Source organism: Colletotrichum spaethianum (assembly GCF_022836535.1).
Source record: "Colletotrichum spaethianum MAFF 239500 DNA, contig11, whole genome shotgun sequence".
Taxonomy (NCBI): domain Eukaryota; kingdom Fungi; phylum Ascomycota; class Sordariomycetes; order Glomerellales; family Glomerellaceae; genus Colletotrichum; species Colletotrichum spaethianum.
The window spans coordinates 428,352-451,327 of NW_026054781.1; the positions used below are offsets into that span (position 1 = coordinate 428,352).

Here is a 22,976-nt window from a genome sequence, read left to right on the forward strand (position 1 = left end):
ATTTGACCGAAGTCTCGCCGCGGAAATGAAAGCTAAAAGCCAGAGTACTATCACAACTGTAGTCAGGTTCAGCCTGGTATGTCCAGGACGCATGTGCAGGAAACGGCCCAGCTAAGTACTGCTGGACCTCCGACAAGCTTCGTATTTCAATGTAATTTGAGCCTGTTCGGCTCGATAATGGCAGTTTAAAGCTTTGCCAAGAGCCAACTTGTAAGACAGTACGGTGGCGTCCAAGGGGCTCATATACTCTTCTTCGTGCCCATTGGTGAAGTTCGCCATATGCCGCAATTAATGTCTTACCACCTCCTCTCTGTAGCCGAGGAATGGGGGAGTCGAAACAGCCTACTGACTGCCAGTACTTTATGCTCGAACACCACTCATTTGCTTCCTACTAATCATTCTACTATGTACCAGATTGGGCCCTAGTTAGTTGGACTCTATTTCTAAACAGACAGACTTGTTTGTGAGGCATATTTGATTTAGACTAGCGAATTGGCCCTAAATCTATCGGCAAGCAGAGTCCCCAAAACCGCGAGTTTGAGCCCTCATGTGACTCTCCTCATTAGCTTGCTCCCACAGCGCAGGCCATTCAAGGCGGCAGGCGTTGTGGTTGCTGACTAGCAGTCGCTTCTCAGCGGCTGCTTTTACTCATCATGTTCTCGCCTTGGTCCCAAAATACCAGAGAGAGCTCTGCTACTTCATCCTCCAACTGCACACTAAATAAGCGAGGATGGAGAGTATTTTGTACGTGACCACCTTCAGGTGGAGTAGGATCTCAAAGTGGTGTACTAAAATGGCCAAGTAGAGTTGTTAGGGGCCGCTTTTACGTGCTGCTTCCTGTGTGGACGCTGTCGAGCGTTTTCTAAACAGGCTATCAACAGGCTATGCGGTGGGTCTTCCACTGCAAGCTGATGGCTGCATGCCTTGAGAGAGTTTCCATTGGCAGCATGTGTTACACCACATGGTTGGGGGACTCGCTGCTGCGAACCATGAGAGCCAACCGACTTTGGGACGGCCCTCCGCAAACTAGCCGCCTTAGGTCAAGAATAGCTATCCAGGTTCGAACCACAACAATCTTCAGACTTGTGCCGCTTCACTGAGGTTGTGCAAGGGAGTCAAGAGTTTAATTTGAGTACACATACTAAGAACTGCTCATTTGTAGCTTCCTGTGACTCGTGTCCAAGATGTTTTCCACCAGAGAGCCACTACTTGGGCACCTAGTTCGAAGCCTATATGGACTAGGACTAGCTTGTACCTTCGCGCTGGCAAGCCCTTGCTTACGAAAGGCCTGCGTAGCGTTAAAAATTAGTCGGTCTCTGGGGGTATCCACTCTATAAAATCTGGGCTCAGACTTCCTACTTATCGTTACAGTGGCACTATCACGGTACTTTAGTAGCTTCTTTGTGCAGTTATCGCATTACACTACATAGTCCTTCGCTGTTGCAGGCAGGCTACGTGTATCACTCATTTAGGGACTCCATCGGGAGGCCGGGCCAGTTGCCAAAGCGCCGACAACACAACTGGATTCATTTTTTGATTGATTGAACTTGTTATTGCCCTCTGTTTATTCGCCTTTGCAAAACAGCGTTAGTCTGTGGCGGGTCAGATGCACGTGACGTCGGAACTACATCGTGGAAGATTATTGGCATAATTAGAACTTCTATTCATGAGCCTCATATTCTACGGCCATGTCCCAGCGTTGGCCTATCCGCTGGTGCTCGTACCCTCCACTTTGACGGTTGGACATCAAGTCTAGCATGGGACAAGCATGAAGCCATTAATGCTGGTACATCAATTTGAATTCCACCCGTTAGCCCATTTATGTATGTGGAGTTCTTCTGTTCTTAACCAATGAGGAGTACATTTGTGGTCGCACAGAGAATGATGCCGCTTTCTTGACTCTAGGTAGCTGGCTTAGGTACATCATCGCACCGATCTCCACGATCCGCATTGATGCGTATTGATTAATGACACTTGAGTGCATCGTTTCTAGAGTAACTTTGTAGCTTATGATAGTCCGCAGTATCTGTTCTTTCCAGTCGTGTTGATATCCCGAGTGGAATATCTAGTGGATTATTTACATGTTCATTGAACTCTTTGTTGTATAGGCTCTGTCCTGAGATTTACTTCGCTGTTTGATGCATCGTGGGGGCAGTGTCTGTTTGTTAGTTGACAAGGCTACCAAGAGGAAACGCAATCAAAAAACAATAGAAGAATGATCAGCTTTTGTGGCGAACTAAAGGAATGGAAGAATCAAAAGCAATGATACTCTGGTGGGCTTGGGTACCATGAAAAGTCACTCGTGCACAAGTTCGAGCAGAAGTTATCTGTCTACAGTGCCGTGTCAAAAGTCTAACAACCCCCGCATCGGAAGTGCACCACCCACATCACCATCCTTTCGGGTTTCGGACTTTTGACATGGCACTGTATGTCTATGGTAGCTTGTCAGAATTCGCTCGATGTCATTTACCCAAGCTCCCACGCCCAGATTTGTCTTCTAGGTAATGTCGTCGGTGTGGGTTCCAGCACTGGATGCATCCTCGGGAAATTGATAATCCCATACAATGAACAAGCCTTCTTGTTTTGTTTTTCGCTGAGTTTCTTCCTATGCTTACTGATGCTTGTTTAAAGAGCTTGAAAGTCTGAGCTTGCAGCGTGTAGAACATCGAACCATAACTTTGCATCCCCCACATCCCCAGACCCTGCTTGGTGATGAGCATGAATGATCATCCCTGCCACTGCCGAAGACCACCTGTTCCACGGTTCCCAAAGCCCTTTATAGTAACCATACACCACCTTAGCATAGCTAATTCCTTTGTCGTACATCCTGTTGCGACAACACAGTGCGCTCATCGAGCATTGGCACTCTTGCTGTCTGTGGTGCTCCCTACTCATTCCACGAGATTGAGTCTCAAGTATAGACCCAATTCGAGCCAAAGTCCCTTCTGCTTGGCTAACTTCATCCGCATCCAACTGCGCAATAGCCAGACCTAGCAAAGCTTTGCATGATAACCTGTATTTGCCTTGGTTGAACAAATCTGTAGTAGCTGCAGCATGAGTCGAAATGATTTCCCGATATTCATTTCCGTTCATATCCTTTAGAAGCTTGAGAACTGAGCATCTCATTCGAAGAACATCCAAGACATGCTGGATATTATACTCAAGTTCACCCTCAATATGTATAGAAGCTATAGCAAACATGTTCCTCAGAGCCTCAAGACGAACTCTATGCGGAAGTACTTTAAGCTTGCCCCATAAAAGGCTAAGAGGATGCTGGTCTCCTAGAACTTCTTGGTGTACTTGGTAAACAAAGCAAACCGTAGATTCTCGAATATTGCTGTTTAAACTTAAAACATTAACTAACATACTGTAATAGAATCGTGGGTCTCGGATCTGAAGGATATCCTTCAGTGAGTTTAGTCCTTGACGAAGACAGCGAAAGCCGGCTTCTGCTTGATTTAGCTTGAAAAAACTTGGCGCCTTGCTAATATTGGACAACGTCTGTACGATATGGACAAAACCGTGCTCACACAGATTTATGTCTTCTGAGACCCACACGCCGCTTTCGAACGCTCCAGTGTGGTGACTCTTAAATATCCGCATAACATTTTCTTGTAATTCCACGTGAAGGGTCGGCTCCAAGAGGGAGGGGACGTAAGGGATCTGGACTGCTGCTTTTGGTGTCGGGGAAGGGGTCCGGCAGATAATCTCAAGTTCTGACCTCTGCTGACTTGGCGCGTGCTTGTTGTTCTCCAAGCACTGCATCACCAAGTCGGGCCTGCGTTTCAGGTATTGCTCAACGCGATCCCAGTTGATATTCTGGCCGCGGACTCTGAAGCTTGAGTCCTTACCAGCTGCCAGCCGCTGCCGCTTGAGCTTCAGCATGTGCATGACTTCCTTCTCCTTTAGCTTCTTATCTAGTCCCCATCGGACGATCCGAGTTTTGAACATCCTTTGTCTAGAAAGAATCAGATATCAGTTAATCGATTCTGAGCCAAAGAGTATCAACCAGCTCACGTAGCGTAGAAACAATAGTCGCGTTCCATAATGCCCTTGACCTCGTTCAACGACATGTCTTCGGATTGGTAGAGCCGGGTAATGATAGCTTGCATACGGTCCCAGACCTCCTCTGTAGCGTATGGCATACTCTTGACCCGGCGACTGTCAGCCGCGTCCATGTCAATGCCATGTCGGTCTGGCGTTGCAAGGCAAGGATCGGCGATCTCCATTTCGGCACTAGAAAGGATTGGACTAGACTCGGAGTTGGAATACATGTGAAACAGGTATAAGTAAGAGAAAAATCGATGTTGTGATGACGAGGAGAAGCATCTCGCTTTCGAGGGGGTCAGAAGCGAAGAGACTGTGAACGCCCACCCAGCTCAAGCTTCAGAGATGGTCCCGGCAAAAATGCCGACGTTGGGGCGGCTTGTTGGATCACATTTAGGCTACCACAGCAACTCATTGGTTCAGAACAGAAGGACTCCGCATACGCAAATGTGCACGAGTTGAGCAACTTCAAGTCTGACGCCCCAGCATTCAGGCTTACCATGACTGTGTGTTTCATTGGTTCAGAGCAAAAAGACTTCGCAGTCAGAGATAAGCGAACTCGAAACGATGCCCCACTGCGACAATGTGGATGAAAGCCTGATGCATGTAAGCGCTTAAGGAGTGGGCAACGTGTTTTCATAGCCTTAGATTCGTCTATCGAAATACAACCCCCATAGTAAGTAGGTACTGTACTCTTAACAAGCACTTTGTTACCGGAATCGTTGCCAATTACAAATCAACATAAGCGCGGCTCTTAGGTGCTTTAAATGTTAACAAACCCTTGCGGAAAGAGCTCCATCCTAGTGTTGAAATCGAGAAAATAGCCACCCTAAAACCACAATGGCTTTTCCTAGCAAAACTTCACTCCTCCTTTTCATCACTTGCTGCTTTGTGGCAGCTCAAGAAACCTCTACTGTCGAGAGCGACAAGAATCCTTTTGAGAAGGATATTAAATGTTATGGACTTCCCTACGGGATCTCCGGCTTCGTCTCGCACCTTCTAACCTACTACACAGCTACTGCTCTAGCTCATGAAAGGACCCCATTGGCACCTTGGCGTGACCTGGAAGATGGACCAAAAAATGTTTATCTTGCCATTCTCAAAATGATACTGACCATTGTGGCCTCAATTGCCAGTATTGCCACTTGCGTGCATACTTGGTTCGTTCCATTTCTACCCTTTCATCTCACCCTGTTTGAGGACTACGTGGAAAGCGAAGCTAAGAGACAATCATAATAGGGAATTTGCGGCGCTAGCAGCCATGAAGCTCTCTCTTTCCGTGACCTTCGGCCTCATCAGTGTCTACAAAAAGAAACGCATCTCGCTGCTTTACCTACCTGGAGCAATTGCGGGCTTAGCGGGATCATTGTCCATCGCAGCGTCAGACATGTCTGATCCCGCTATGAAACTTGTCACTGGTCTATTTTGGGGACTAGCGGGCATGACTTCAATCCTTATCATCATCGTAAGCATTACAGGCTGGGGTGGCTCTGATAGGGGCGGATCTGGCCGCGTCGTGATTGGGCTGATAGTCTGCGTAATGGCATATGGCGCGTTGTACTCTGACTGGGTGTTGGTGATTGCAGCAAAAACTGATTTATCGGGATTTCCACACCGATCACCGACTTGGGAAAAAGTCCTGTGGGTGCTGTACTTCATTGGGAAGAGACTTACGCTGTTTATGACCTGAGTAATCTGGAGAGCGGGGAGTTCTGTTGGATCGGCAAATTGCATAGAGTATTGCCTTTAACCCATGCTTGAGCTCCTGCAGGAGGTCTGCGGCAGGCTTTGACTCCTTTGATATCAGCGATACCTTTTCGGAAGGGGCTCGTTCTTGCGGACTATTGTCCTTGTTGGGGGCATCACAAGTCCCCTTGGGCAGCTGAGTCATTGTTTCTACGGCCCAACCAGTAGGACACAGGGCGGTCTATCTTACCAGTGCAGAACAGAAGATGATGAGACAGGGCTTCTTATTACCGAAGCTTCTGGTTTGTGGCGCAGTTGATTGTCCTGACCTGCTCCTGACAAGGCTGGATGAGCCGAGCGCCCGATAAGCATTAACGAGAAGTCTTATGTACAGTGTTTAAATAGTAGTTGCCTATTCATTCTCGTGGCGTTATATAGCCAATCAATTACCAAATCGAACCCCTACCTTTGAATGGGCCTGTTGGATCGCTGCCTGACAGTTATCTTCCGACGCCACTATCCTCCTGGCTTCCGTCCTTCGCTTCCTTAACTTTCTTCTTGGCATTTTTTTTGGACAAAGACCCTGTTCTTTTAAAGCCTACGCTGTTATTTCAGGCTCTAGCTTAGATGTGATCTAATCAGTATTCAGATCGCCACCTCTGCGAATGGTTGTTTAATGGCCGTTGATACGACTATTTATAAAAGAGTATCCACAAAACCAGAATGCTCCCACCACAAGCGCGCACAAGTCAGAACTTAGCGTTTTACGCTCTGTTCTCCTTCCAATCCAGAAGGACGACTTTGGTATGATCCGCTGACTACGACGTGCTGGCTATATCTGCTTTTCAACCGCTTTTCCATCATGAAGAATGCAAAGATACCCAGATCAATCCCCATTAGCGGACCTATTGCAACACCAGCAACCCAAGCTTTGCTTCCTTCTTCAGGGCTTGGTGTCTGGCTCGAGGTGGCTGATGGGGTTATGGATGTATACGCGGGGCTCGCGATTGCCGAGAACGATGTGGTCGCTAGTTAAAAAGACAATTCAGCCTCATAATGGCACTTTGTTGACGCCACGATGATGTACAACTCACTAGCTGAAGATGTTATTGGTCCTTCTAGTGTTCGGAAAAGAGATGGTGGGTAAGTTTTAACGGGGGGGCCACAGAAAAAATGTAACCAAGAGCTGTCAGTCTTTGTGGATTCTTGAAGATGTATTGGGTAATACACCTGGCACTTTCGACGCGTTCTTGTAAACCATGGAATAAAAAAGTAACGACGAAAAATAGTGCACTTGTGCCACCACTGAGAAGGTTTGACTTACCATGGAATGGTGCTTGGGGACTGGAGGTAATGAAGTGCCTTGTTGAGGCAAGCTGTGGGATAACTACATGTTGTATTTAGTCAACAGTTCATATACGCATCGAAAGCCTTAAAGGTTTGCGTGGATTCGTCGCAGAATCACGACTTGGCTATGACTAGTAAGCACAAGCCATTTTCACCATTTATTTGGCTGACCCTCAGAAGCTAGATGAGTAGAAAGCAATACTTAATAGTGTCACCTCGCGTATACCAGCCCTTGAAGTTGGGCTTGGTTGAGTCTGCTGTAATAACATCCCGGCCGTTCATGATGGGCAAGATTGGTGCGATGAATGGGAATACGTAAAGGCTCTCTAGACAAGTGGGGGTTTGGGCTTGAATGACCAGGCCACATGGTCAAGAAAACGGCGATGTTGATGTGTTGCATGTGGCACGTCACTAAGGCTGGAAACACAGCCTCCTTGATGCAGAATCCTTGATTTATCTTACAGTAAGGCTGGATAATTAGAGCATGGCGTACCATAGGTCTGTTTCTCCCTTGAATAGTAAATCAGCTATCGACCGATCAGAGGACTATTCTTTTCTCTCTATCACTCAAGCCCGCCGCCGCGTCCTCATTCTCGCGCTTGTCTCTGTGACTGTCATCATGTTTTTTATCTCCTCAGACTTGGCGCCGGCTGGGCCACTCAGGGGTCCAATTGTCAACCGTTCAAAGGCTCTAGCCAGTCTGCTCCGGTCGGCAGCTCGCCTAGCCAAAACCCCAAGCTGCAATGATGACCGTCTCACTCAGCACAACGTGTCGAACCAAGACATCCCCTAACTTCCCTCTAACCCCATTTGCGACACCTTCACCGACACAAGCAGCATCCTCGTCAGCACAAGGCGGGTTTTTCTGAGTCTCTGACAAAGTGCACACCTAGCTTTGCCCGCGCAGAAGACGTTCTCGTCTCGAGGACTTCCTCGTCAATTGACGACAACACGCACGATGCGAATGACTATGAAGACCCGAAATGACTGTGAAGAAAAAGAAGAGCAAAACGTGATTGACTAAACTAAACTAAACGCGATCGCAATTCCTGGTGAGGGACCGTTCATTGTTGTGGTGTGACCAGGAATTCCCACATCATTGTCCATGTACCTGCGCGAACGCGTCGGTCGCAAAGCATCGCGAAATCATCATTGCAAGTGTGTGTAATCCTCCGCAAACCGCCCGATTGGCTTGTCTGGTGTCCAGACTTCTCCCGTGGTTGTCAAGTCATTTCTCCGAGTCGCTGGTGACCTCGTTGTGGTCGATGGGCTTGTTCACAGGGCCCGCGTCGATATCCTCCAACTGCTTGAATTGATCCTCGGTCATTCCCAGTTCCTTGAGCCACTCCTCCGACACCTCCGTGTATTCCTCCAGCTGCGACTCGGTCGCTTGATGTGCCGTGATGATTCCCTTGTCGCGGATGTAGAGGGCACGCGCACCGATGTGAGACGCGAGTTCAATGAGGGTCATCTCTTGGTATCGCTTGGCGAGCTTCGCCCATCGATTATCGCTCGCTACAAAGGCCACGCGACCGTCGGTGACTGTCGCAGTCATGGCGGAGACGGGAAGCTGGAGCTGGATCGCCTGGTGGCCTTGCTGATGTGTCTGCCTTAAGTACTTCATCTTCTCTGACCTCGAAAAGACCATCGCAACCCACTACGTCCGCCACAGTCTCAACAGCGTTTTTCTAAAGTACTGATCCCTTCTCATGATCTCCCTATTGAAAATTCTGCTTTGAGAAACGTTCTCTGGTGTTGTGCGTGGAGCCTACAGCCGCTGATTCAGTTTTGGATAGCTGGAGACAACGTATGACACTGGTGGGAATTGACCTTTGGGACGCCTGCTGACCTGGTGAACGGTTATCCTAAATATGTTTAGAAGAGAGCAATCTCCAAGTTCCTCCGACGAGCCTGCTCATCGATATCGTAGTTGTCGTCCTGCGTATTCCATACTTTATCAAGCATCTCGGCGATGCTTTTCGCGTTCGCCGTGATTCCGTAGGGCTAGCAGATATCGGCCACCCGCCGAAGGATTTCCGTCCAAGTCAGATGACGAAACAGTGCGGCGACTTCGAGCCGAGCTTCTACGCACGGATAGAGAAGCGAGTTGGTGGTAAGGAACTGGGCATACTGGAACCGGCTGCGGGTGTCGCACGAGGCGTCCATGGCAGCCACCAGACGACCCAGTAGTGTATCGGTTGAGGGCATTGCCGAGGTATTGACGCTTTGCGTGCTGCCGTTATCTGTCCACACTTTTCTCAATCGGCGACCAGTAAGGATGCCAGCGATACGATATGACTCCCACAGACTAACCTGTGGTACGTCTCCAACGTCCCCCATCCAGGTCAAGAGATCCATCTCGGAGGACTCATCACGGTGGGTTTTCGGACTTTTGACATGGCACTGTACAGCACGGTTGTTAGGTTACATTTAGCGTGAACTAGAGTTGCTGACAGGTCCCGGTCGCCAGGGACTGTCCTGAATACAGTGTCGGCACTTGAGTCCAGGGGTAGAGTATTCAGTTCCGATTGGCAAGTTAGTCAAGCTAGAGAAACGAGACCATCTCAAACACCAGAGTAGACGTCTGTCATGAAAGCGGCCTTGACTAAGTTTACTGTTTTGAGGTGACACACAATTGATCCAGCAAGTATCTCAAAGGCAGATGGAGTATGAGCTTTGGCATGAAGGGATCGAAAAAAGATCGAAAACCAACCGAACGGACTATGGGAGCACAACGGCGAATTTGTCCGTCAGAACATCTGGAACCAAGACGACTTCGCACGCCAAGTTTCAAACCCCGGGTAGGATGTACGTGCGATCAGTGAGATCCTGGAGCTGTGATTTACAATTTCTACTTGGGAACCTATGGCTCATCTTGAATCTACACCAGCCACAATGTTCTTTCCAACAATACCGTGGATGACTTCAAGGAAAGCAACTCCAACGACCCAAAGTAAAATCCCTTGCCAGTCATTCTGTCATCTTGACACTCCAAAAATACTCAAACAAGCAACCTCTGAATCTGCCTGTCCAGATGCCTCCGGTGACCCTCCGTCACGGGACTTCCCACCTCGCCCAGGATGGTCTTGATCCGCTCCATGAGGAACCCGCGCGGGTTGCACTCGCTGTGGTCCGCGCCGCCCTTCTCCCCGGGCCGTCCAATGTCGTGGATCACGAGGTTCATAAGCGTCGAGTACAGCGTCAGCACGCTCTCCTCGACGTCCTCGGCCTCGGGGATCGGCCAGAGCCCCGCCCGTGTCAGGCAGAAGGTCATGCTGCCGAGGATCATGCTCTCGCAGCGGTGCGGGCCCATGTACGACGCGTGCCGACACCAGCGCGGCCCCTCGTCGACGCGGACGAGCTTCGAGGCCAGGTCGCGGAAGACGTCCATGATGGACTGGATGGTCTGGGTGCGGATGGCCGCGACGCGCTCTGCTCCGAGTCAGTGAGACCCTCTCCCAGACCTTGGTGACCGACTCTGCGGCAGCCTAGGGTAAAGGGGAAGAAAGGAAAACTTACCAATTACATCGGGCGGCATGCTCAGCTCCCCTAGCCCACTATCGTCCCCAAACAAACTCCCACAGCTCTCCATAACCATCCTCCTCGCCGTCCCCTCAAACAGCTGCTTGTGTCCCAGCTCCCACGCGATCCACAACACCTTGGGCATCAGCAACTCCCCGTCTCGCCCAGCCACGTGACTGCTGTTCATCTCTGCCCCGTCCCCGATGCCCGCTTCCCACGCCTGCAACCACGGTGAGAGCACCGGCGTGGCGTCGTAGTAATGCGTCAGGACCGTCAGCTCGTACAGCCTATCGACAGACAGGCTCCTCGGGATCCGCCGGTACTGGCTGTGCGCGATGCTCGCAAAGAGGTCGAACGCCTCGGGCTTGTCGTCCCGAAGATTGACGACCCATTCTTTTGTGGGTGTGCTGGGAGCTACAGATGAAGAAAGCAGATCCGTGGCGGTGGACGTCGGCTTCGATTCCGAAAAGTTGCCGTGCAGCATCCGATCGAAGACTGGGGATACGCGGGCCATGGTCCGGGAACACACGCGGAACCTCCGGACCGGGGTATCGTTGCCCGCGGCCCCGACGACGAAGACAACGTCTCCCCTCCGGTCCATTTCCGTGAGTGCTGGGGTGCTGGGTTCTGGAAGCGGCGACATTGCCTGGATGGGTTGCTGGAGAGGCCGAGAACGTGGGTGAAAGCTGCAAGACGATAGACTTCTTCGCACATTCGATATGTCGTTGCCTGGAATAACCTTTTAAGCTTATATCTGTTGGGGCTTTCGATTCCCAATCTGACTCCGGGGGGTTGGATCTCGTATCTTCTTAGCCTGATTGCTATATTAAGCGTTTCACCATGTGCACTGAATAAATTTCGATCTTGTCTGTGGCGCAGGGCACTGTCTGTAGCCATTGCGCCACGCTTGGCCAAGACCTCTCTACGCTAGAGGGGGCTCATCCGTTCTTTGTTCTTGTGGACCAGTCAACATGGTTCAGTCAATCGGAATCGCTCCAAACCTTGAGTAGGGCCGTCTCGGGGGCCGCGCCCTCCGAGGGTTCGGCAGCAGGCCGGCGGCTCTATCCATCCACTGAGTTCTAGGTCCATGCGTCACTGTACCAAATTTTGGATGCTGGCCGAATTTGGTTGCTTGAATGGTATATTCGTGGTAAATGTGTGCCGTGCACTCCTCCGTAATGACACGAACTGCCTGCCACCCCAAACTTATTCGCCGCCTGTGTTGACGATGACTAGAGCCTACCGAAACATGAATCCAAGATACCAATACCGCGGTCGAAGCTGGCTGATTGAGTGGCCAAAGGGAATCAGCCTAGAAGTGAGAAGTCGCAACCCTTCCCTCGATGCGTTTCCCGAAACTGCTCCAGTCCACTGCGTGGAGACATGCATGCAACTCCCAGGGCGCATCGCCCTCAGTCCCTCCGACCCGCGGGAGTACGTCGACGACCCCTTCTTCAATGCACCAATGTTTACGACAGCCTAAAGGCAGACCACCGATCGTAGAACCTCGCACGTCAAAGTTCAGATCGGCGCCCGAGCTTGCAAGCGATCTGGATTTGACGCCAGTGCGTTCGCTGCACACCCTTCTTGGAAAAGCACCAGCGGCTTCCTTGTTCTGCCCCTAACTGGATTCAGAAACCGCCTAAAGTCGTTGACAGACGTACTCATGGTCGACAGATTCTATAGCATGCTGACTAAGGCCGCGGCCGAAGCAATTGCTTCTACTGGCAGTAGCGCAATGCGGGGGTACAGTTCGGAGGGGGGTATTCGCAGTACCAAGGGGGGCTTCCGAAAAGTGGATCAAAACTCGGAGGGGGGTCTAAAAGTTTATACAGCAGTTATGAAGAGGATAAATAAGCGTAGGACAGTGTAAGACTATGATTGGTTGAGAGACAAGCTAGAATCCTGCATTGTCGATACATGTGTTCCGCATATGCTCTACATATACGAGGAAGACGCAGAGCATAACCTGCAGAAAGTAGCGGTGAAGGTCAGTTAGCATCATCTTTTGCATTCACAGGCGGTGAGAGCGAGGAAACGAGGATAAGCAAGCAATAAAATATAGGTGCTGAGGGAGTATAAGTTGAGTACAGTCTCTGCATATGCTGAGGCCTGGCTTAGACCATACTCACCACATACTTCGCTAAGATCCAACAGCAATGGACAATGTGCCAGACGACACTAGTAGCGACTCTGATTTTACTTCACCACCTTTATCTATATTATCTTTTAGTGGATCTGAGGATGAAAATGAAGACTGGAGAGAAGATGCAGGATATCAGAGTATTGATGAAGATAATACTCAAGATAATGATAAAGATGCAATTGCTGGATCTCATTATCTGTTAGGAAGATGGGTTAATGATGTAAGTTTTTATTTTATCAATATTATTTATTTTACTAAACATTTTTTAGGATCAGTTTTGGCTTAATAGCTATAACCAAGCAAGCAATCACTATGACCCAAAGACGTTACTATGCCAGATGGGTCAGTCTGAAGTAAGTTTTATATGTATCCTTAACATATACCGGATGTGGGATGGGCATATACTGAGCATATGCTGAGAATTTATCAGGAATCTATCCAGCAATTTGGAGTCCTTCTCAACAACAGAGGAAGATACGCAACATCTGCAAGAGATGTCCAAGATCACCTTACTCCTCCTCTTTTTCCTAAGACTTCAAAAACAGGGGTTTTACATTTTATCTCATGCTACGAAAACAATAGCAATATTTCAAAATCAGATGCCCAGCAACTTATAAGCATACTTACAGACACTATCCAATACTCAACTCAACATAAGGAGAAAATAAGCCAGCAGGGATGTCCAGTTCTTGGGTAACATACTCTCAGTATTGTCTCTGCATATACTTGGCATATGCTAACCATATATTGAGAGTAGTCCAGGCAAAAATCAAGTTTGGCACCAATCCCTGAAATGCAGTGGGATCAAACACTGTAGCTTTACTCGCAAATCTGTTTTAAAGCCACATAGGCTTTTTGATTCTGGTAATGCTATTAAGGCACATCAAATCCTTCGAGAAAAAGCAAAAAGAATGGCAATTGTACCTACACTTACAGAGGATATTAAGAGTCAGACGGAAGCGTAAGTGAAGCCTATGCGAGGCATGTGTTGCGCATATGCTATGCATATGTCTCAATTATGAGGTGCTAATAATATATTCTAGTTACTTTGAGTCTATTCAAAAGCTCTGGAAGCTTGATGGACCTTGTCAACAGCCAGCTAGAGATGGGAAACAGCCAGTATCTACTTGTAGAAACCAAAGATTTACCACCTTTACTAGGAATGATGTAAGTTTATGCCTAACATATGCCCTTCTAGAACTTAGTTTATATTAACACTATGTAGGTTACATTTATTGGCTGCCCACGGTCTAGTAACTCAGAGCCTTGGCATACAGCATGGGGAATTCCACAGTATCAAAGTCAATTCAATGTTAACTATTTACGCCAGCTTTGTGATACTGGGCGACTTAGAGGGTGGAGTAATAAGTGTGTTTGGGTTGGGAAGACAACGAGCACAAGGCGAACATGTGGTGCGTATATGCCCGGCATATGCTAAGCATTTACTGATCATAGGTTCACAGGATACCAGCATCCAGCTGGAAGAGGCAGTGGGCGAATTCAAACGCACAAGTGTTCTGTTAAGATGGATATCTATGTTCCTATTAACCAGATTCGGTTTCCATTTATTCTTCTTCTTTGCCGAGGCTCACATACTCATATCCCACCACTACCAACAACACTACCATCTTGGTTATCACATCGCCTTGTACTAGGGCTTTCAAAAGAGCCAGATATCTCAACTTTAACTACACGTATGTTAAGTATATGTTTATATGATACTATGCATATGCTAAGCATATATAGGGAAACTACTAATGAATCCTGGGATTCGTGAGGTTTATCGTGCCTTTGGAGCAACTTGCTTTTCTGCTATTCATACAGCCTTATCTAATGAGGATATCATTGGAGTCCTGATTCGAAGAGCGCGATTGCTTGAGTTTCCAGCTGGTTGTAGCTTTGCAGGTATGAAGCATATCTTCCGCATATGCGCTACAGGTCCTCAGAATATACTAAGCATTTATCAGGCATACTTCGGGAATGGTCATATGACAAGACCAGGCTATCAGAAGAACGCTGGATCAGAAACGTTCATATATTACCTAATGGCCGTTTTATTATTATTTGCATTGAATACTTTAAAGCAAAAGCCTTCTTAAAGGCTAGCTTTTTAGAAATTGATGTAGCTTTTAAGATGGTTAAAGGAGAAACGAATACCTTTAAAATATGTGGATGGAACTCAGATGCCCAGAGTATGTTAAGCATATGCTGAATATGATCTGGACACATGCACTAACTATACTAGAAATTGATTCATACGTCTATGCATGGACAAACCTTCACTCACGAGACGGTTATAAGCTTCTCTTTAAGTATTGCTTTGAGGAGCTTTATCAGGTAACTGGTATAAAGCGAGAATGGTTTCATATTGATCCTTCTTCTCCTTCTCCTATTTATGCTATTACAATGGATATGGATGGTAAACAAGCTGGTGGTAAGTTACTTTTGAGTATATTTTATACTTATTCGTGATCTATGCGTAGCATATGCTGAGTATATAGCAGGCTTAGGCGATTACCTCACTGATCTTGACCCTTCAAGAACATGGGAGGAACATCTATGTCACGTGTTAATCTTTTGCAAGGTTCATGTGCGACGAAATTGGCGTAAGAAGTTTCCTGATCACCCAGCTGAGCAAGAGCTATGGAGAGTATGGCAATCAGACTCTTCCTCAGCATATGCAGCGCATATTGCAGGCATCACCAAACAATATCCAGAGACAATATCCTGGTTTAAGGGAAAAAAGTCTCGTTGGATTATGTCTGGTCTTGCTATTTCTATTAGCAATATTCAACCTGAAGCTATGGTATTAGCCCGGAAGTATGATAATATTGTTGAATCAAGCCATAGCCAAGATAATTGGGCTGTTGGAAAACGACTTCAGCTTCTTGCTGCTGTACTTCGGTAAGTGATAGACTCGACATACTCCCGGCATATGCGTTGCATATGTCCAGCACATACAGATACTATACCTAACATCTTCTAGGCTTAAGCTTCATGCCTTCCAAGAAGCAAAGAAAACGAACATCCTCACTCAGACTGGAATTGAATCTTCATGGAGGAATCAGAGCCAAACAGCAAGATATACCCGCTCACTTGCAAAAGGAAACAAAAGACAAAAGCAACAAGCACAACGTCGACAAAATAACCCAGATCTTCCATTTAACCCCCATAATGCATATGATACACCAATACTTAGCATTGAGGAGGGTGATGTTGCAAGTGGCCAAGAATTATCTGATGACGAGAGCACAGCTCTCCGCATATCCTCAGCATATACTGAGCATATTCCAAGCACACCTTGTGCATCCACACCGCTCATGCAGACCCCATCCTTAGGGTCATCTCCACCTTTACCTGCTTCATCATTGGCATCATCACCACTCACAGTTCGTTCCCACCCACGAAAAAGAGCAACACACTCACGGTCAATGGGTCAACGTGAAGTAGATGCATTTACACAGCGAAAAGAGGCACAAAGTCGTTCGCAACAGCAACGCTTTCAGGCTGAAAGAGAGCAAGATGAAATCAGGATTCAACAGCTTGAATATGAAGTAGAAAAGCTAAGGCGACAAAAGCATATCCGGGACTTAGAGGCAGAGGCAGCTCAGCTAAGACAGGATCTAGATAAGGAATAAGCAAAGCATATCACCAGTATCATTTCAGCATATGCACAGAACATGTATAGCATAGGAGGAGCATCGTCCTCGTTGTCATTAACTACCGCGGCGATTCTCAGCATATGCTGAGTGTCTGTCGACGCTCTCTACTCTATAGACGTAATTCATTCCCAGTTTGTTCCCAGCATATGCTTAGAGACTTGCACTCTATTGGTGCAGTTGATGCTTGGCATATGCTCAAATCTCGTTCGGGTTCTCGAACTTAATCTCCTCCTGCGCGGGGCGGGCGGAGCCTGTTCTCGGGATTAGCTGTGCATATGCTGAGTATGTGCGGGATGTACTCACGGAGAACGCGAGAGGAGGAGGCGGGGGCCTTGCCCTTCTTGCGGGGAGCTGATGCGTGGTTAGTGTTGAGCATATGCAGAGAGCATGCTGTGTACTTACTGGCCTTCTTGCGGGGAGGGGCCGGGGAGGGGGAGGGAGGGCTCTCCTCACGGGGAGGGCCACCGCGCTGGACTGATTGTGAGCATATGCTGAGCATGTGTGGAGATGATGTTCTACTCACGTTCTTGCGCTTGCGCGAAGAAGGGGGGGCGGAGCCGCTGCGCTGCATCAAAGTTAGCTCAGTCCTGCATATGCCTAACGCATCCCCAGCACATATTCCCCATGTTGTTTGCTCGTGTTCGGTCGGTATCGGTTCGGTCGCGGCTCGGCGTGGCTGTGATGTTGGTGTTGGAGGGCAGAGACTCGACACATCCTCAGCATGTGCTAGGGATGTGTTCTGCTTGTTGAGAGCAGATGCCTTTTTGCTCCCCAACACCTTCCTCACAGCCACACGTCTCTGTGACTTGGCACCATGTCGCGGTGCCTTGTTGCGTTAGTTATGGGGGGATAGATGGCAAAGATATATGGTAAAGTAAATGGCATCCTCCGGATCCGAGCATATGCTCAGTAGATGCACTCACAGGGCGGTGGAAGTGCGTGCCATAGGTGGCCGCGAAGTTGGCGTCGTTGCGACTGGGATAGGACGTTAGCTGAGCATATGCTGAGAGTGTACCGGGGATGTACTCACGCAAGCTCCTCCATGCCGTCGGCATAGGTGTGGATGAGGCCGCCCTCAGGTCCAACACTGTCAGAGTGTCAGTTGTGCATATGCTGAGAAGAGACAAAGAACATACCCAGGCTCGCGAATGTAGTTCGCGTGGCGCCAGCCACCGGAACGAACCCAGTTCTGGATAGCACTGCATGAAGTCAGCATATGCCCAGTTGTGGAAGAGAAGAAGAAGCGCATATGCTCAGCACATACGTCTTGCCGGCAGCCTCCTCGGCAACGGTGGTGTTGACGCGGGGGCGGTTGGTGACTGGGATATTGTGAGCATATGCTGAGGATGTGCCAGAACTGTTCACGTACCAGCGCCAGCATGAGCCGTGCGGATGTGGCGGCGTTGCTGAGTGTAGTGTCAGTAATGTCCCAGCATATGCGGAGCATCAACTTACGGCAGGCTGGGAGGCGGTGACGGTGCCGCACATGGCGCCAGTGGCCGCATCGACGACGATGTCACAGCTGAGCGTATTGTCAGCATATGCTGAGATGAGGCAGAGACCATGCTGTACTTACACGCCGGTGTTGATGGAGGAGAGGTTGCTGGCGGGATTGGGAGCGTCTGAATTGATGGTCAGCATATGCTGGGTTTGTTCTCTGCCGCGGACCAGCACATACTGGCGTTCATCTCGGTGGTGACGGTGTCTGGTCAGAATGGTGTCAGCATATGCACAGCCTGCATCTGGGTGAAGCTGGATACTTACAGGCGCGACCGGCGTCATGGGCCTCGCGGACCTCTGCATCAATTGAGTTAGTGTTCAGCATATGCGATGCACAAGCAGGGTTCATACCATCGGGGACCCATCCGTCGTTGGGGTTGGGGATGGGGCCTGCATGTGATCAGCATATGGTCAAACGGAGCTCAACCCACACCCTGCATATGCTCACCATGGTGGTAGCCGAAGCGGCTAGGGTTGGCGGCATTGGAAATGCCGGGGTTGGCGTAGGGGGAAGTCATCTAGAATAGTGTCAGCATATGCAGAGGATGTGGTGAGAATTGATCGAGACAATACCGTGGTGGTGCTCGTTGGCGATTGTGGGATGGCTTGAAGAAAAAAGAAGAGGAGGAAAAACTTTTGCTGAGCAGCAGCTGAGGATATGCTGAGCGTACGCTGGCGCTAAGCCAATTGTGGATCTCAACAACAAAGTCACGTGCCTTTTTCGAGGAAAAAAACTTCACTGTGCCTGCGCTCGAGTATTCGCACATGACTAATCTTGCACAACTCTGATTTCCCACTTTCAGACCCCCCTCCGAGCTTTGATCCACTTTTCGGAAGCCCCCCTTGGCACTGCGAATACCCCCCCCCGAACTGACAACCCGCGCAATGCGGCGTGTCCCAGCCGGCATGCCGACGGCCGAGGGTTGTCTATACCTATGTCAGCAACCGATGGAGAAAGACTTGGAGTTAAGATAGCGTCAGGCCAAAGTAAATAGGGTTTGTCGCATTGGAAGATAGAGTCTGTAGCGTACCTCAGCCTGAACAGCTGCTCAGCTGTGGTCCTGGCGACCACATTGACCATCATTCACCAAAGAAGGTCTCGGGCAACGGCGGATTCAGCTTCGGCCGCACATTGACGGCAGTGGCAGAGCACATCTCATCTTTAGGACCGAATCCCGGTAACCTGGACTTTATGATGGCAACCCAGCACCAGGCACTCAAACAGTCGAGTTTTGAGACCCGCCAACCGCCCCCTTGATGAGCCAGCAGTCCATCAACTTCCACCTCCAACCGATTCAGACGAGCAGATGTAATGGTAATAATGGCATTGGTAGGCTTAGACTCGAGATTGGGCCATTTAATTGGCGTCGCTTTGTCGAATTCATACTCGGGGATGCGATCAATGGCTAAGGGTCTCGTTGGCCGGTACTTGTTGAGGTTCAACTTGTATCCCGCAAGGTTGCGCTCTGCGTAGGAAAGTGGCGGGTCTGCCGCAAAAGCCTGGAAAATCAAATTCATCGACGTCTCGTCAACCAGAGAATGATGGACGGCAAATGAGAGGATGAGGTTGCAAGTCTTGGAGTTAAGGAAGTCAGCCTGAACGGTCATGGCAGGCATTCCAATCTCCCAGTCGACCTCGGCATCGTCCAGGATGAAGCAGGTGTTCTCTTGGCGAAACCAATGAGGCGCAAAGCCCTCCTTCTCGAGGAAGTCGATGCGGCCATTTTGGAACCGTCTAGCGTGGATTTGGCACTTGCATAACTCGCTCGCGAGATCGGTCAAGTCTACAGGAACTGGTGGATTCGATGCCGTAGACTCTTCGGGGGGCGCAGGGCTAGGTCTGGGGTGCGGATTGAGTTCAGCCAAGCCATGTTTGTCGCTCTTGATGTGGTTAGCCAAAAATGGATATCGCAGCAAGACGTTTTCGAGCATTTTAACGAAAGCGTGGGCCACTTCAGAGTAGTCGTGGTTCTGGTACTCTGCAAAGCTGAAAATAAAGGATCTCGTAATGTATTTGCGGCTCGCTGAGTGTGAATGGTGAGCTCTTATTACCATGTGGAGATGGTACAGCAATACCTGGAGACTGCCGACTTACCAGCACGGCCAAAGGGGGTGAGGGCATGGGAAATTGCCTCCGATGAACTGTTGCCCGACGCGCCTGGCAGCGACATAATCGCGTGGGAGGAATCGAGAGGGTACGACAAGCCGTGAACTGTATGATGCGACCGATAAAATGATGACGATGCAATATCCGCGACGATCAGGAAGTCCTGGCGAGTTGAGATGGCAGGAGAAGTGTTTGGCGTGGAGTTCAGCGATCAAGATTCACTTACATGCATTGGAGGGAATGGATCATGGTCTCGTCCTCCCCTCCTACCCTCTAACATGATACGTCCGGCGGGGCCTTCCTCTGGTCCGGGTGGGAGGTCTTTGACTTCCTCGACTGTGCCTCACACCGAACTTGTTCTCGGCCACGTCGTAGCCTTCGCCTGATGCGACATAGTAAGGAAAGGAGGGATGAACGAGCATTACTGCCATGGTCGACAGCGAAGAACCAATGAGATCAGGGCTAGCAAATCGCAGTAGCTGGCTTCCTTTGGAAAGAGGAAAAAGGCGTGAAAGTTTTCTTGCACGAGGAAGCGGAAAGTGCACACTCAACCACCACTTGGTCGAAACTGACTGAGCGGTTACACACTGTCACGTGGAAAATGATGGATGCTGGGACTGGCCAGGCGCCGCCATTGAGTGCACATTGTGGGAAGGAATCAGTTGATAACTCGGTCGCCATTCATCCCGAGCTCAGCAGCTAAATCGAGGAATGACGGAGCCATAGAAAAACCCGAGCGTCCGGCTCACGACCCTGGATTTGACGTCGACCTCGGCGTCGGAGGCTCGCCTGAAAATCGCGGCGCGGGAGCAGCCGTAGGTCGGGACGAACGGCATCAGGCGGGAAGGGGTCTGGGTGGGTGCTTATCGTTCGCTCGCAGGACGAGTGGACGGGGGGGGGTCTCGGCGTCTCTTAGTGAGCGCAAATGTCGTCAAGGGGCAGAAATTTCTCCAGTTCAAGCCGAGGTACGAGCGAGGGAATTGGCGCGCCGGCGTGTGTACGTTTTGGCGTGGTTTGTTGGTTTCCCGAAGGCTCCGAACGGCGGTTCCGTCACTCGCAGCGCTGGCAGACGACGACGGGACATCGACGTCATAGGGCGCTCACAACGGATGACTCAGCTCCACTTTCCCGGCCTCTCCAGGGCCAAGGTCCCCTACCAAGGCACTGCGACTCTCCGGAGCAATGACGAGACCCTTTTCGCTTGCACTTTATTAGTTAAGGTCTTGCACGACCAGCCACATTCCACCTGTTTGTGTACTTTTTTTTTTTTTTTTTTTGCAACATTGTAGCTCTCTGTTTCTCATTCATAAAAAAAGGAACCACCAAAAAAATAAGAGGAAAATCTCATTCAAGATGGCCGCGGTAAAATCAACACAGACGGAACTCCCGACCTTCTCGCCAATCGACTATGCCAAGTTCTTCGGAGCCGGCGCCCTCGCGGCGACCTCCACCCACGGTGTAAGCCATCGCCGTCCCTGAGGCCTCACCCACAAACGCGACCACACGTGCTCACATCCCTTACAGGCAGCAACGCCAATTGACGTCGTCAAGACGCGTATTCAGGTTGACGACGCCATGAAGGGCCTCAACATGATCAAGGCCGGCCGCACCATCGTCGCCAAGGAGGGCGCATCCGCCTTGCTGACCGGCTTCGGCCCTACCGCCGTCGGCTACCTCGTCCAGGGCGGCGGAAAGTTCGCCGGCTACGAGTTCTTCAAGAAGCAGTTCATCACCCTCGCCGGCGGCCCCGAAAAGTCCGTCAACAAGCGCACCGCCATCTACCTCGGCGCCAGCGCCACCGCCGAGTTCTTCGCCGACATCCTACTGTGCCCTCTCGAAGCGACGCGCATCCGTCTCGTCTCGCAGCGCGGCTATGCGACCGGTCTGGGATCCGGATTCATGCGCCTCGCGCGCGAGGAGGGGTTCAAGGGGTTTTACTCGGGTTTCGTGCCGTTGCTATTCAAGCAGGTCCCTTACGCCGTCGGTCAATTCTCCGTGCACGAGGCCGCTGTCGAGGTCATTTACCGCGCCATGGGGCCCGAGAAGAAGGCCAAGATGACGCAGCTGCAGTCGACGGGTGTCGAGTTGGCCTCGGGTATTCTCGCCGGTGTCGCTGCTGCCGTGCTTTCGCATCCCGCCGACACGCTGCTTTCTGCCATCAACAAGGGCGCTGGCGACCCGAAACAGGGTGCCACGAGCCGCATGATCCAGCTTGCCAAGGAGTTCGGTCCCAAGCGTCTGTTGTTGACGGGCCTGGGCCCCGTATCTTCATGACCTGTGGTTTGGTCGCTGGTCAGTTCGTCATTTACGCGCAATGCAAGACCCTGGTTGGCGCACCAGCCGGTATTGAAATCCACAAGGAAGAGTCCCTATAAGATCTTGAATATATCATTTGTATGTGTAGAGGTTAGAAAGACTCTGGGATGGGCTGGCGTTCGGTTGCATTGGTTCCGGTTGTTAGAGCGGGTAGATGAGCGATTGCTTAGATTACATTTGATTCGATCAATCGATTTCTTTCTTCAACGACCATATGTTTAAGCATGAACTGTGATGAGACTTTTGGTCGCATTCAAACGTCTGCTTCCTGAGGATACGGTGACGAGGCTCGATTCACGAAGTGCCTCGACTTCTGTTGGAGGCTTATGACAGGATCCACGCGACGCGCGTGAAACAAGGTTGCGAAGATCTTTCATTACCGACCCGCAATCATGAAGCACAAATCAAGAGGTTGGGTCTTTTAAATGTGTGTTCCGTGTCATGCTCATGTCCCGCTGACAGTCAAGGGACTAAGGGATTGAACAACATGGGTTTTTGCCGCTCTTCTGGTGGCGCCACTCTCGGCCACGATACTCACCGTATTTCATGAGTTTCTTGCAGAAAATACATATAGTTTCGATTTGAAATTACACCATCTAGACTCCCAAAGAGATATAATTGATAGCAGACCATGGATGATAGA

At 49.8% G+C, this 22,976-nt stretch overlaps 6 protein-coding genes across 6 annotated transcripts; 1 reads left to right on the forward strand and 5 right to left on the reverse strand.

The window, feature by feature from the left end:
* Positions 1–3,281: 3,281 nt before the first annotated feature.
* Positions 3,282–4,229, reverse strand: ColSpa_05042 (uncharacterized protein; the record flags this gene model as incomplete). The annotated part of the gene is made up of 3 exons (XM_049271254.1): positions 3,282–3,337; positions 3,531–3,958; positions 4,018–4,229. The coding sequence occupies 3 exons, from the start codon at positions 4,227–4,229 to the stop codon at positions 3,282–3,284; spliced, it is 696 nt and encodes a 231-aa protein (XP_049127211.1).
* A 4,079-nt stretch (positions 4,230–8,308) lies between these two features.
* ColSpa_05043 (uncharacterized protein) lies at positions 8,309–8,704 on the reverse strand (the record flags this gene model as incomplete). The annotated part of the gene is made up of 1 exon (XM_049271255.1): positions 8,309–8,704. The coding sequence occupies one exon, from the start codon at positions 8,702–8,704 to the stop codon at positions 8,309–8,311; it is 396 nt and encodes a 131-aa protein (XP_049127212.1).
* Positions 8,705–10,081: 1,377 nt separating this feature from the next.
* ColSpa_05044 (uncharacterized protein) lies at positions 10,082–11,245 on the reverse strand (the record flags this gene model as incomplete). Its single annotated transcript, XM_049271256.1, has 2 exons — positions 10,082–10,512; positions 10,600–11,245. The coding sequence occupies 2 exons, from the start codon at positions 11,243–11,245 to the stop codon at positions 10,082–10,084; spliced, it is 1,077 nt and encodes a 358-aa protein (XP_049127213.1).
* Positions 11,246–16,605: 5,360 nt separating this feature from the next.
* Positions 16,606–18,428, reverse strand: ColSpa_05045 (uncharacterized protein; the record flags this gene model as incomplete). The annotated part of the gene is made up of 14 exons (XM_049271257.1): positions 16,606–16,661; positions 16,714–16,761; positions 16,813–16,879; positions 16,934–16,975; positions 17,334–17,385; positions 17,441–17,497; positions 17,547–17,609; positions 17,675–17,729; positions 17,780–17,816; positions 17,866–17,932; positions 17,987–18,032; positions 18,089–18,115; positions 18,175–18,300; positions 18,359–18,428. 14 exons carry the CDS (start codon positions 18,426–18,428, stop codon positions 16,606–16,608), a joined length of 813 nt encoding a protein of 270 aa, XP_049127214.1.
* A 562-nt stretch (positions 18,429–18,990) lies between these two features.
* Positions 18,991–20,081, reverse strand: ColSpa_05046 (uncharacterized protein; the record flags this gene model as incomplete). The annotated part of the gene is made up of 2 exons (XM_049271258.1): positions 18,991–19,934; positions 20,006–20,081. The coding sequence occupies 2 exons, from the start codon at positions 20,079–20,081 to the stop codon at positions 18,991–18,993; spliced, it is 1,020 nt and encodes a 339-aa protein (XP_049127215.1).
* A 1,289-nt stretch (positions 20,082–21,370) lies between these two features.
* ColSpa_05047 (mitochondrial phosphate carrier protein) lies at positions 21,371–22,291 on the forward strand (the record flags this gene model as incomplete). The annotated part of the gene is made up of 2 exons (XM_049271259.1): positions 21,371–21,475; positions 21,542–22,291. The coding sequence occupies 2 exons, from the start codon at positions 21,371–21,373 to the stop codon at positions 22,289–22,291; spliced, it is 855 nt and encodes a 284-aa protein (XP_049127216.1).
* Positions 22,292–22,976: the final 685 nt, after the last annotated feature.